Source organism: Anas platyrhynchos, chromosome 11 (genome assembly GCF_047663525.1).
Source record: "Anas platyrhynchos isolate ZD024472 breed Pekin duck chromosome 11, IASCAAS_PekinDuck_T2T, whole genome shotgun sequence".
Taxonomy (NCBI): domain Eukaryota; kingdom Metazoa; phylum Chordata; class Aves; order Anseriformes; family Anatidae; genus Anas; species Anas platyrhynchos.
Window position 1 is genome coordinate 11,173,117 of NC_092597.1, and position 15,510 is coordinate 11,188,626.

Sequence of the window (15,510 nt, forward strand, 5' to 3'; positions counted from 1 at the left end):
TGATGCTATTGACTTGTCTGTCACTGGTCTTGCAAATTAGTCTAAGGAAAAGGGCAGCAGGGAATTTCATTCAGAATTCAGACTTTGAAATGTCTTTTACAGACAAGAACGGCAGAAATTCCAGTTAAATAAAGGCACTCATCTGCAATGGTGATGCTCTTTTAATTACACCAAGAACAGTCTCTTCCTCTTCCCCACCAGAGAGAATTTGATAGTCACTCAGCATCACCAACATCTCTGCAAGACACCTATAACTACAAAATCATGAAGAGAAAAAAGCAGAATGTGCTCACAACATCCTCTACTTCTGTCTCAGACACATCTTCCTAAAGACATCAACAATCATGACTAACGCCTTCTTCATCCAATTTCATTTCCACTTTCTGTCCCAGCTGAGCTGTAATGGGTAGTAACATAAACACATTATAGTCCTGCTGTTATTTCAACCTAGATTGATTTAATGGGCATCTTGACTCCACTGTACAAATGTATCGGTACCAAGACCTCTATTTAGCTTCCTTTATACTGTTATTTCAGAAAATCTGCATCTGTTAAGTCTCTACAACATGAGTTTTTCTAGTTTCTGCAAGGTCCCAATTTGTTTAATTTTTCACGTACATTTAAATTTTCTGGAATTTTTAATAGGACCTCTCCAGTTCTCATAAAAAAACAGCATACCCTAGAACTGACTCCATTGTGCTAAGGAGAAAGATAATGTCCCATATGAGGCTGTACATTGCTTTGACCTTAATTCACTGAAGCATTTCTACTCAGAACAGTACACATGCCACATTTTGAACATCAGCCATATGTTTAAGTCCCAGTGAAGTTTAAATAGATAGATTACCTGAGACTGAGATGTTTTAAAGCCATCAGCATAAAAGTGGTTAACAGTTAACATTATGGTGGATAACTTCAGCGCATCACACAGAATCACACAGAGTCACGTAGGTTGGAAGAGACCTCCAAGATCACCCAGTTCAACCTCTGACCTAACACTAACAAGTCCTCCTCTAAACCATACCACTAATATATATCACCATATCACATAATGCACATCTAGAAAAAAAACACTTGAATTATTCTATTTTTGTGCTTTCTCATAACATAAAAAAGACATAAGTACCACAGACAACCTAAAAAGATTTCAACTTTTCAAGTGTGTCACTGTGTTAATGTAAACGAGCTAGCACAACTTATGAAGGGTAAGACAGAAAATAAAGAAAACATTCTATGAATCAAAAATTTTCTATTAACTGTAACAGCTGTGGCCACCATATTTCCAAAGAACATATAACAGATGCATAAAAAAACAAGTTGCTATTACATAATGAAAAAAAATGAAAATAATATCTAATTATATTGAAAGACAGCAAAACTGAACAGATGGAATTAAAAGCACATTAACTCATAAAAGGGAAAAACAACCTGGTATTCTTAAGCTATCGGATAGTACTGGGACCAATGTCATGCAAAAGCAAAAAAGTAATTGCCAGGAAACTTACAGTATCTGCATTTGAGAGTGGGTTTAAAATGCAATAAGGTAGAAGTCATCACTATAGTGGGTCACAGTCCAGTTAACACATATTACAAATGAAGTTCCCTTGTACACAAACACAACAAAATTATTTAACTTTCAAGTATTTATTTTTGCCCATTTTAAGATTTAACTGTTAATTATAGCAAATATGAAGATTTGTCTTATTACCTACAGTTTTAAAATCAACAGATAACCGCATTTTTCATCTTTTTGTTTGTAGCATCAAAGTATATAAATACCCTTTATTTCAGAAAAACGTTTAAACAGGTAACTGAAGTCATGATGTGATGTGATGTTATGGTGCCACCTTGTGAGATTTCATCAGAAATGCCTCTAACGGGTAAGCAAACAAATACTAGCCCTGGGAAAAAAGAAAAGGAGATTGTGTATTTCAACAGCAAGCTACACTGCAAGCTTACCAATCATTACAAGTTCCAAAGTAGAGAGCATTATCACACCTACAGAAATGGCAGAAGGATTAATTTCTATATTTTATCAGCTATTTCAATAAGTGTAACATGTTTCAGCCTTTGAAAGATTTAACTTTACAGTAGTTGGAATAATGAGTAGAATGGAAGTTAATGTGCTTAGCCCAAAAATTCTCAAGGCACAACAAAATGCGTCAAAAGTTTTAATTGTTATGACTTTGATACAGAAGCCATGTAAGTGACAGAGCCCTTCTATTAACTGTTAGAACAGTAATACATGTATGATTGTCTTCAGGCCGCAGTACCTAAACAGTACTGGAATAAAATAAAAAGAACATAGCTGATTTCCAGCTGAAGAGGAAGGAGAAATACAGAGCTGCATTCATGCATTTTATGGGAAAGATTGCATAGCTCATTTAGAAAAAAATGTCTTTTCATGTCCTTAGTAATAGTGCTGTGCTTCTTTAATTTCTTCATAGGTAACAGATGATCGTATTCTTCTATTCAACACTATCAGCCCATAGAATCAGTAAAATGCAAGACTTCCTTTGAGATTAAGGACAGTTTTAAAGTTAATCTTGGAAAGAAATGAATCACATATGCAGTTATCATAAACAAAAGGCAAATATTTCAAGTTTCATAAGGACATGACAATCCATAAAATATTGGTTGAAGGTAAGCACCAAACCCAGCACCTGCCATTTCAGCGACTGAAAGGCAAATCTGGGATGTGGTTGTCTTCAACACTGGGAGTTTGATCTTGACTGCAGTTCTTTCATGTAAGAGTATTTCCATGCAAGACCCCCAGCTGTACACCACAGTGATAGAGGCATCTCATTATTTAAGGCCCATGCTTGCTTTCTCTTGGAAAAGTCACCCAAGTTCATCTTCCTGTCAATCTTCTTTTTTTTTTTTTTTGCTTTTAAGAATAGTATTAAATATTCATAAATATAAAAACTATGTGGAAATACCTTTAATAATACTCTGATGATATTCTGCCTGTTTTTAAAAAAATAACCACAACCCAACCACCTTTGCCAGAGTACTTGGCCAGCAGTGAAGATAAAAATGCAACTGTTCCAAATATCCTGTAGATCAAATGATACTTCTCTCCCTTTGTGCACCAGAATTATTTCAATACTTTTTGCGTTCTAAGAAGCCACAGTTAGAGGACAAAAGTCCCCAAGGCGCCTGAGATTCAGGAAGGCTGGACTGGCAAGTCATTTCTGATAACACCGGCTCACAGAAACATCTTCAGATTCTTATGTGGAAAGTACTGCAAAGGAAAGAAAAAGATTAAGAGAGATACATAAATTTGTCATTATATACAATGCTTTCATTAGAGTATATAAAGAAAGGTGCTGCATAACAAATCTGAATCTCTGGTCTTCTTTGTCCTGTCTCCTAGCAAGGACATTTGAGAAGATGAAAAATTGAAGCACATTCTCATTTACACTGAAGTATTTCAAGATGAAATGCATTTTTAAACCTACTAAATTCTGCTTCAGAAAGTACAATCATTCTTTTACTGAATGCCTAACAATTAGGAAGATCAAGTACTAAAATATAAAAATAAAAATTAGAACAATGATAGAATGAACAGAGACTGCATTTAGAGAATTTCTCATTTTGAAATCTTTTACTTATCAAAGAGGCAGATCTAATACTTTAAACTTCAGTTTTATTAGAAAGCTTAAGATCTTTTGGACAAGGGAGACATCTTCTATTTACAATCACGAATTGTTGATAAAGACATGAACAGACTGGCAACAAAACTACTCAATGACTTCCATACATCTATACCATCTCAACTGCAGAAATCCTGCTCTACTGTTCTGGTTTCAGAACATGTCAGAAGGACAGATCTTCCCATAACCTAGAAGTCACCTGCAGAACATTGAGCTACAAATGCAAGGATTACTAATATTCAGGCATAGGCAGGATGCTTGGCAATGACACAACAGTCAATCGTAAGGCCTGATCTAACCTACAAGAACAACAGCGAAGTGTTCAGGGACTCTTTTCATCTGTAAATTACCACCATTTCAATGGACCTCTGCTTTGTTGTGATAGGAATAATCTAATTTTTCTTATGATTACAATAATACAATATTAACTCGAGAAAACTGCCAGAAAACTACCACTGATTAAGTCACTTGGGCAACTGCTTATAACATTAATATATCTATTAATATCTCTATTATATCTAACAGAGGAAATGAGTAGCTGACAGAGCAAAATGTTAACTCTCAATAGGCAAATGGACAAATCAAGCACCTGGCAAAGCTATAGAATGTTGGATAGGTCACTATATTTTCCATTGATTTTGCTAAGTTTCTCCTCTGGTCAGGCACAGGCAGCGCATGAACAGAACCAGTCAGTGTGTTGTTATACTGCGAATTTTTGTAGACCCACAACTATAGTACTTATGGGGGAATGATCCCAAAAAGTTTTTCTTATCCTATATAGTAAAAAAAAATAAAAAATAAAAAATACTCTGCTTAAGTGACACTTCAGACGTCAATATTTGGAAAATAGTAAACTTACTCAAAAAGCAGAAATGCACTATAATCTTGAAAAAGATGTAAAAGTATTATTGAAATTCAATATTCTGAAAACCTGACTTTACAGAAACTGTTCTGCTGAAGATCCTACAGTGACTCCTCTGGCTGGAATGCCAGCATTGTAAGAAAAAAGCATATACTAGTATGCTCATCCTTTCCTTGCATTTTGCAATAACAGTGAATAGATACAGGACGGCGATGCCACTTTAAAAACATACCAAAGGTAACCTTCTGGTCTTCTAGCATAGCAGCATCACCTCCACAATTTCACAGAATAGTAGTGAAACAGAATAGTAGTGATTCATCTCTCCATTTCACAACTTCATTTTACAGTCCGCGTTTAATTGAAACTGAGCTCCAAGCATTTCTCAAATGTACTGTCCCTATGTGCAAAGTATCACACTGTCAATTAGACCTAAAAGAACTTCAATTCTAGTTGCAGACTGAGACGGTAAGGTTAGCTAAATCATCATGTTTCCTTCAATCATGTAAAGTTTCATTAGCCAGTCAGCAAGAAAAAACTCTGTGTCTAGAATGACCTCTTTGTGTGTACAAGGTTCTCATCACTTGTCTAACTATAGAAATTCAGAGGTACTCATAATATTTCTTTCAGATAAAAAAGTTTATCCCAGAGCACAATATACAATGGGATATTCATATCATAAGAAAAATTAAATCTTAGTGCAGGAGAGATGGTCCCAAAGATCTGTGATGCGGATATAACAATATCTGAATCTGAAAATGTGCAAACATCTTGCAGTCTTTAGACTGAGCCAAACCTAGATGCTAGCACTGGAAACCTCAAATCTTTCTGTAACAGAGAAAAGAAAAAAATACAAGAATATCTACTTATTTTCTGGTTTGTACGACAGCCATAGAGTATAGATTAATTACTGACGTTACAAATTGTCCCATTCTCTGGGACAGTTAGAATCCATGATTGGCCAATGCATTTATGACTATCAGTTATCTGCAATAACAAGTTTTCTCTCACAAAGATTTACATCTCTTGAACACATTAGATCACAGGGCAGAGCACAGTACTGGATTAAATCAATTATCCATTGGCTTACTTATTGGATATACAGCAGAGTGCCATTTCCCAGTTGCACTTTTGATATAGCACAGCATTTGGGTTTCTATGCACATCACACTAGGTAGATAAATTTATCATTTCTCTTGCTAAGGAACAAGACATTTTGATTATTTATCCATGATTTGCACTGTAATAGAGGTAATTAGCACAACACATCCTACAACTACTATCAGTTTTCAGAACTCTTGAGAAACTTTTCGGGATGGTAAAAGATACAGGGAAGGCTTTTCTACTTGCCCTCTAGGTGATAATCTCTGCCCAATGTTGTGACAGTGCCTACAGTGTTACAAACTGGATGTTTCCTTCTTGACTGATATCAGAAGGTATTCATCACGTTTATTTACATGCAAAAACTGTAATTTTGGTTCCTATATGGAAGAAAAGAACTTTAGAGGTTTGGAGCATTTGAGAGGCTGAAGTGTTCTGGACATACGGTTTTGGATTATTTTCCAGGGAGGCTGCAATATGATTACAGCTATTTGATTTGAATCAGGAATTCACTGAAGGAAAGCCTGTGGTATGTATACAGAGGAAATAAAATTTTATGTTCACAGTAGTCCCCAGGAACTTCATATCTTGAAATTTATTCAGTCTGGGTGACACTGAAATGCATAGAAAGCATATTGTAATGCAAAGAGCTTACCGATATTAACACTTCAGAAAAAAAGAATAGTAAACATTTAGTTCAGAACTCAAGAGATGTATAGAGACCTGCACTAATCTAGGATATTTAAAATTTAAGTCACATTGGCAATATCTACATTCTAAAAATAAAATTTAAAAAATCAGCATTTGAACACATTTTTACAAATGACACCTTAAAAAATTCATGTAAATCTACTTCACTGGAAAACTGTTTAAGGTTGGGTTTTTCTTGATATTTCTATCAGACTGTCGTTTTGGCCTTTGGAGATAAAGCATTTTACTAATGAGAAACTGAAATACATTGTGAAAAATACTGATAAAAATCATTTCTTGTCATTGTTTGCTCACTAATCATCTCTTATCAATTTGTCAATAGCTTTGACTTTAATCCTTAGAAACTAGATCATCTGCAATTTAGGACAGGTCTTTTGAGATGCACATTTCTTGAGAGAGAGCTCCAGTCACATCAGCTTTGGGTAGGACTAGAGTCATGACATGGCCTGTTACATAGGTAAAGGCCCACAAAGGTTTCACAACAGTGCATATCCAATGAAATCTTTGTTTTATCTGTTGTTTCTGTCTAGTTTTGGCACCCCCAAGGTGGTGTTAATGCCATGGTCTTCTCAAGCTCCATTTTAAATTGTTATAGTATGTTTCACCCCTGGGCCTTCAAATAAGTTTAAACTTCCAGGATGATTTATAAACCAATTTCCTGTGGAAAACGTACCCAGTCTTGTAGAACAGAACACTTAGCTAGTGCCAGTTCAGAGTGCAAACGCTTCCATTAAACTGCAAGTGGCTTCTTGATAACAATTGAGTGAAATAAACCTACTGCAATCAAATTGTCTGTACTAGCGATTGTCATTATTATTTACAGCTTACTCTACATTCAAGAATAAAAGCCAAAACTGTATACATCATCTTCCCTGGTCTACAATGAGCAATATTTTCTTCTAGTCTTAAAAAAAAAAAAAAAAAAAAAAAAGTGTCATCAACAGCAGCAGCACAAATCAAGCAACAGACTTTACTGCGTCTTCATTTATTTGACAGCAGCCCAAAGCTTGCAAAGACTGTCTGTAGGAGATTAAACCTACATGGGGCCATTAGAGGTTTGAGAAACAAGTGGTGAGATAATGAAAATCAGTCAACACAGAATGGATGAACTTTAGCTCATAGCAGGTCAAAGCCTGGATCATAGTGCCAAAATTAATGGTTGCTGTATATATTATATGCTGTATATATATTATGCATGATAGTATGGCAGCTTAAAAGATAATACATTGAGCTGTGTGAAAAAAGTGCTTCAAAATAGGAATTACAGAAAACCTTTAAAGGTAAGATTCTTATCAACAGGGTAAAGATATTCCTCCTCAGTAATTTTATACCTCATTTTAATGATGATGCAGATTTTATAGTTGGACAGATCATCTTATAAAAGTTCTCAGTGTCTGTCAGAAGTCAGGTAAGCACTGGACCCATATAACAACAAAGGGAAAGTAATATCACCTATGGCTTAGCAGCAATCACATAGTGAAATAGTGGCAAAGCCACAGAACAAAAAACTTGCATCTAAGCTTCATAATCTTTTGTTTTAATGAAGTGGTTTTTGAAGACAGGAAAAAGGTAAAGAATAGAGTAAGAATTTCTTTACTGATAACAAAAATCATCTAGGGTTTGGAAAAGCATTTAACATTTTTAAAAGGATCCCATATTAGGTACCCATGTGGTATTCTAGGATCCAGTATTAAGAAATACTGTACATAGTCTCTGAAAACTGCAGTTGCCCAGCATCTCCAGTTGCTCACTGGCTATCATTTTCAAAGGCGGCCATTGCTTCGATGCATTGGTGTCTAATTTTCAGAGCTGCCGAGCAGCTGAAAGTATAAATCAATAGGCACTTTGTTTTCCCTGAAATTAAAGTTTGGAGTGTATTCAGCTGGGCACAAAATGTGGAGATACACAAAACCAAATTAAAATTACTGCTGTCTCTGGACATGTGTAGGTTGGTGTTTCTTCCATGCATCTGCTAAAGACTTCAAAAGAAACAATTTGACTAAGATAAAAAAAAAAAAGTTTTCATATTTTTTTGTACTATCAAGAAGATGGTTCAGGCATAAGTTTAGCATTCACTTGGCAGGGTAGTTCATGCCTGCACCAACACATCAAAAGCTTGTAAAAGAAAAATAATTATAACAGTCATTCCAGTGGGTATGGTGGAGAATATTCTTCTTCTCTGCCACCTTCTCAGGAAATGATTTGGTTGCACAACATCCACAGCTTGGATTTCAGTCAGCAGTTTGCAAGCTTATACACCACAGCACTAAAGTCAGTCATGGCACAGGAAACCTCTGAAACTACAGCTTCTGCTGAGTCTTTACAACGGTCTTCAATTCTTCACATTTGATCTGTGCTATCTACCAGATCTGTAGGTACATTTCATGGCCTTTTCATTGCTTAAAAGAAATTCTACCTGATCCCAACAGTTTCTTTATGGAGAACAGTGTACAGAGAACATTTTTTTAACTAGAAATATGTATAAACACAACATTGGAATGCATACTCAGCTGAACCTCACCATAATGATATGTACATGTATCTTGTTTTAAAAGAATTCCCAGAGACACACTTGGATTGTCAAGTAGTGCCTGATGTGTTTCTATAGTATAGAAGACACTCACATTGACTTGTAACGTATCCTCTTGAGATGCTAATGTTTCCTAGGATTCAAAGGAATGGTGTCCTCATGCTTTACATATCATTTTGTTACAATGCCTCTCCTCAGAAATTTAATTTACCAAAGAAAAACTCTTCTGTTTTCTTCAGGACGCTTCAAACTTGAAATCATACCATATACCTGCCTGCAGTCCAGATGATTGTTAGATTCTTATTTTCCCAAATGTTAGAACTTATGTTATTGTCAATTATCACCAGTCACACTACCAACTTGGCAATAATGTGTATGAACAAAGACTTTGAATTTTTTCAAGTTATCATGCACTTACTATTAGATGAAGATAACACAGCCCACTGATATTTGGTGAAAAACAGACCTAGGCTTTAGCTTCAGCCTACACTGCCAATAGATTCAAAATCCAAATTAAACTCTTCTCAGTCTTGAAGTATCTTACTTTTGCTGGCTGTTCCACTGCAATTTCTTAAAGAGGCTCTATCCTTGTATTACTTGAGTAAGTCTTATCCATAACTTATGTAGAATGTTTCATTAACATGTAAAAATTAGAAGCCAATGGTATTTTTATAAAAGTTCTCTTTAAATATGAAACACGAAAGAAAAGTTCTACCTTAAGAGAACTGGGTTTTGTCTACAGAACATTAAGAACAGACAGAAATCAATTAAAAAATAGTAAAATAGTACTTTTTTTAAAGTATTATTTAACAGCACATCCAAAAAAACCCACAGCAATAGATCATTTTAATCAGTTTTCTGCTACCAGTATGAACCTCTAGCTCTCACCTTCTCAATGAGAATAATCCATGTTTCCATGTAAAATGTATTTATGCGCATTTATAAAATCTACGTAGCCTTCACCAACAAAGCAATACTTTGGTATTTTCCATTAAGGGAAAAAAAAAAAAGGGAACTAAACCTGCCACGACACTTAACATGTGTAATTTTATGAATAAATTTAAAAAAAACTGGCACATTGGACACACTGTGCCACACTACACAGTCATCACCCAAAAAGAATACCTGAAAATACCTAGTGACATACTTTTTCTTAAGGCAATACCTGAGAAAGTCTGGTGCTTTGGAAATCATGTTTTCAAAATCTGCAAATCCTAGCTTCCCATCACCATCCATGTCAGCTTCTTCTATCACTTTCTCACAAACTAAAGTGATTTCTTCTGCTGTTAGCTCTTCTCTAGTTAGCTTATTGAGGGTTTTTTCCAGGTCTGCTTTACAAATGAAGTTATCTGTGTTAAAATCTAAACAGTAAAAGAAACAAAGAAAAGATCACCAGCAACTCTCACTTTAAACAAGCAGGGCATACAAAAGCATCTCAATACTGTACCATAGATCTTAAAGGCATAGATTGCTTTCAGCTCTCTGGGAGCCATTTCACTGAGGACAGAGAACATGTCCACAAAATCATTGAAGCTGAGGCTCCCCTCTCCATCTTCTGAGAAAGATTCCACAATTCTTTCCTTGAAGGGATTTTCCTGTAAAAACAGAATTATACTTTTTTATTATTTATTATTTAGAACATCAACAAAAACACAGACTCCCTGCAAATAAACAGTAGTCGGATGCTTGAGGATCACTTTCTGAAGACAACTTCTTTCTCCCAAAGCGCATCCAAAAATTGACATTTGCACGCTTTGGCACAAAGTGTCAGTAAAATATACTGCCACCACACCACTTCTCACCCAGATTTTCTCAGTTCAATTGTTACTAATTGTTTCTAAACCGATGGTCACCTCATTTCTCCAATGTGAAACACCCGTTTTGTAAATGTTAGGATAAGGCCACTAAGACTGTGAATATCATTTGCACATAACTGGTTCCAGACCAGCTGTCAGACTAACAGAGCCTAGAGGATTACTGCTCCTGCATTAAGATGTTAGCAGATACAAACAGGGAGTGACACAAGAAGGGAACTGAGAGACCAAGGTGGAAAGTCGATGAAACAAACAGGGTCTTTACATCACCTGGTAATATCTGGCTGGAGGAACAACTATTATTTATGAAAGCATGTTAGGAAGTAAAAATCTGTGCTATCCATTCTGTTTGATATGAAATCATCAATCTACTCATTAAAGATGTAGAGGCATACCCCCAGTAGCATCTTGTAGAAGGTTCTTTCATTTTCACTGTTACCAAATAAATAAATAAATAAATGATATCCAACCTCTGCTTGAACTCTGGTTGAATTCAAGAGTTTTGAACTCAATTTCCTCTGTACAGAGATGATTCTGAGATTCTATTCTGCACCTCACCAACCCAGCTGGTGACCAAGCCACTCTAAAAAAGCCAATATTCTATAACCATAATAAATACAACAGTCAGGAAGCATGAGAAAAGCTGCTTTAGTACTCTGAAGTCCAAAAACTGTTTTCATAGGAACAAAGCAACAACTTTCCCACAGCTATATAAAAATCAAGATGAATTTGTAGCTATGTCTATAAAACTGGCAAAAATTAATTCAATTGGATAGGAATAAAACCAATGAACATCATCTGGACTGCAAGCAGCATCTCATCAAGTCTGTTCTGTAGACCTTGTCTGAAGCCAAGAATGGCAATTAAAATATTGATCTCCTATAAATGCAGTCAGCTTTAGTCATTATTTTTAATATGCTTGCAATGTTTTGTTTGCTTTTAAAAGCAGCAGTATTGTGAAAACTCAAAAGTTCACTCATATCCATTTCAGTTTTTCCCCACAAAAATTTAACTAACAAATATTCATAATACCTTCCAATTATTTTAAATAAAATTCCATAAAACAGCTATATTAGAGAGGTAAATGGCCAGAAAGCGTTAATCTTCAGTTTACTATAATTATTTATTGATAATACACACACAGCACATATGCTCATACAAAACACAGTATTTTCTGTGTGCCCCCGGAGGCTAAGTACCAACAGCATGTACAAAGCAAAGTTACATGAACAGATTGATGCTTTATATTCAAATATCCTTCATCTTACAGGAGCACAAACTTCCTTACGAGAATTGGGTTACTTACTCTAATATGCAGCCACCTCTGAAGTTAAATTCAACAACTGTTTAATGGTGCACAACAGCTTAAAACAAGAGCTAAAGATAAAGATATCCAATTGAAATCACAGGGGGATCTTGGAAGCATAATGACATTTGTCACACATACACATAGATAACATTTAAAATATATTTCGTTACAACCTCAAGTAATGAAAACTTTGACATAGTTCTAATCTACCAAAAATTTCAGATCAAGTTTATGAGGGAAATGAAAATTAATCTAAGCCAACATGGACTGAGATATCATAAGGCAATTTTAAATAAAACTTGTGCCTAATCTTTCTAGCTCATGCTAGTTAGCACAACTCTGACTTATTGCATTTGAGGACACAGCCTGGTAGAACCCAAATTTCAGGCAGATACAGATTTTGTAGTTTAAGTTCCAATAAAGAATTGTAGCTAAGTTCCAGGAAAACCATTGTTCCTCTGTAAGTGTTATAAAAGTGCCTGTTGTATGACCACTATGCGGTTACATAACAGGCTTCTGAGCCTCAGCAGTGACTATTAAAGTATGCTCCCCTATGGCCTCTTTCATGTGCCAGTTACATGTTACATAGGGGCACAGACCAACATGCCATTTATAGATCATTTTAGCTTTTAAGGATTCTTATTAAAAGGCTAGCATAACATACAACAGCATAAATGCTCCAAGAGAAACATGAGGTGTGACTGTGCACAAGGACAACATTTCAAAGGACATCCAGTTCCTGGAAAGCAGCATTTCTTTCTTCTTCAGGTGATTGGTCATGTGTGGACTCTTACTGTTGGATGACTCCTTGCAGTGTCTTGCTCCAGGATGCAAATACAGAGAAGTGGTTAAACATTTGGTTATGTGGCCTGGATTGAAAAAAAGCTGTCCTGTATCTACATACATTTAGCAAGACATACAGCCTGGCAAGTATAAGAACATGTTTTGGCAGCCTTATCAGCTAGAATTTGAAGATACTTTCATGCAGAAGCTAACAGGCTATTCATATCCTCAGAGCATACCTGATTTTATCAGATTTCTCTTCACTGGTATCATAGGACTCAGCATACACTAACAACCTGAGATGCCTTTGAGCTTTTCAGTTTGCACTCTACAACTACTTCCATGGTAGAAAGTGATTGGAGTCTGCCAAAAGCCATATAACCATCCAGTGCCAAACAATACAAGCGTGTTTGTCAATCTTTTGCAGATGAGTGAGGCTCTCAGAAACCAAACTTGGAAGCGTAATTAATCTCTTGGGACAATCAAGATTTACAGCATAGCCTTTACCAGAGATTTTAAGTACTGCTAAATGCCAAGATCTCTCCAATCTTTCTGGCTGAGATAACAGCCAGAAATAAGGCTGTTTCAAAAGATAGCTGAAGTAGCAACCACAGAGCCATGGTCTCAAATAACAAAGCATTAAGGCCATCAATACTAAATTCAAATTCTGCTACATTGTTTAATGAGTGAAGTAACTCCACAGTACAGAGCATGGCTACAGATTTCAAAAGGTAGAAAATTAATGACTTCACTGTGCTCTGAACTTAATATGAGAGTCTGAGCTCACTATTCAGATGAGGAAAATACAGGCCAATTAAAATGAGAGAAATTAAATACAGATTAAAAAAGGGGGATTCCTGAAAATAAAAAGATGTCAAGATCAAAAACGCAACAGGGTCACAGCCGTAAAGAGTTACAGTACAAAAAATAACTCCCCAGAATAAGCCAGGTGGCTGAGAGGAAGTGTTGTAAAAGGATACAAAACGATCCCTCCCATCATTTGCATGATGTATAGAGGAGGTATAGGTGTGCATCAGTGGGTACCACTCAGAGCATCTGACTCAAGTGCTTGGAAGTACACCTGCCTGGGGTATGAATATACATATAGAAGGCCACTCAGTGGAAAAATAGCTGATTCTATAGTTTCAAATGGTCGGTTTATCGTAAAGACAAAGCACGATTCAGTTGGGCTATACAAGATATGACCAGTTTCTTTCTCAAAGGACACAAAACAGCGTGTCTGTTAAACGTGTAGTATTAGGAAATGCTCAGTATCAGGCTGGATGAGAAAACATGTTAGATACACTGCCATTCTGAACTGCTGTATTGTTTTCTTCAAAACCAACTCCATCAGAACATGGTGGCATGGCAACAGCTGGAAACTGGCATCTTATTGGCAGCATAGGGCAACAAGCAGGGACTACACAGAAGCAAATATCCCTATGAGCAGTGAATATAAAACCCAGGACTTTCTGCATCGTAATGTTAGTCACAATCTCACTAATATATTGCAGTTGCTTAAGATAAATTATCTATTTGGCATGTCAGAGGCCTTGAAATTACAGATAGGTCAACAATCAATTAAATGGACCTAAGCATACTTCTTAAGTAACTCTTTGCCAAATGGATCTCTAAAGTCTAAATGAAAAATAAAATCTTTCCTCATATTGATTTCTTTCCTTTAACTTTCTCATATTGTGTGTCTTCAGGCAGTATATCTGCGGTTTACACAATGGAAAGTATTAGTTTACCTTCACAGATACTTTTCACATCCTTTCTGTAATTTCATTACCTCTACTCTGAAGAGCACAGATTAGGCTTCCATCATATTTAAAGGAAAAGCCATGGGGGAAGGGAATAAAGTGGAAAATGATACGGTTCCCTCATAGATTGTTTTCCTTCAAGCACTAATTGTTTAAAAAAGAATCCTTTTACAACTAGAAACCTACATTTATCTTGTTAAAAAGCTTTTTCAGTCCTCTCATAATAAAAATGAGAGTGGAGACAGAAACCATAAAGAACTGTTACAGCTAAAACTTGGCTGTTTTGCTGATTGCTGCTGTTTAAGTGGCTTGAAATCATCTTCCTCAACATGCCATCTATCTTCTTAACCATAGCTTTTTCTACTCAATTGCGTTTCTAAACATTTTTAATATGCTGTTACATCTATTCTGACAGAGACTTAGAACACAATATGATAAATCATGACTGTTAGTTTTCTAAGACTGTGATTATAGGCCTCATGCTTGTGATTACAGTTAAATCTTACTGTGGCATTTGTTATTTACACCCTGTTCTCTCACTTCCATCAGAGACTCAAGGAAAGCACTGTGTTGTCCTTTTGCCCTATCTGTTTTTGTAATCATCCTGCAGCTTGACCGCTGAATTTGAAGCACTTTGTCCACCTATCACAAGCTGACTGCATTTTCGAAATAAGGTGCCGCAAGTATAACTATAACAATTCTCTTTAGATCAAGATAACTAAACTAGAGAGGCCGGGTAGTCATTACAAAATGCTCAAGTTTCAGGAGTTACTCCTAAAAAATAGAAATGTTTTTTTATTAGACAAATATTAACATAAAAATGGCTAAATTGTTCATTACTAGACATCCAAAGGAATGGCTGGCACTATGGAAGAAACATAAAAAGTGCAAGAGCAAATTGTCCCTGGAGCAGACAAAAGCACATTTCCATATTTTTATTTATTTATTTATTTATTTTAAGTCTAACACCTTCCTCAAAAATCA

General features: G+C 35.7%; 1 protein-coding gene across 13 annotated transcripts in view; it reads right to left on the reverse strand.

Annotated features, from left to right (window-relative positions):
* Nucleotides 1-2,158: 2,158 nt before the first annotated feature.
* Nucleotides 2,159-15,510, reverse strand: part of CIB2 (calcium and integrin binding family member 2) — a 43,803-nt gene continuing 30,451 nt past the window's right edge. For 12 of the 13 annotated variants that reach the window (XM_013107256.5, XM_005027927.6, XM_005027931.6 and 9 more), the window contains 3 exons: nucleotides 10,305-10,452; nucleotides 10,023-10,218; nucleotides 2,159-3,244 (listed from right to left, as the gene is read on the reverse strand). In XM_013107256.5, coding sequence (XP_012962710.1) covers nucleotides 3,223-3,244; nucleotides 10,023-10,218; nucleotides 10,305-10,452 — 366 coding nt within the window. In that variant the 3' untranslated portion in view covers nucleotides 2,159-3,222. The remainder of the gene's footprint in view (nucleotides 3,245-10,022; nucleotides 10,219-10,304; nucleotides 10,453-15,510) is intronic. The other variant, XM_027465922.3, reaches the window with a different exon arrangement.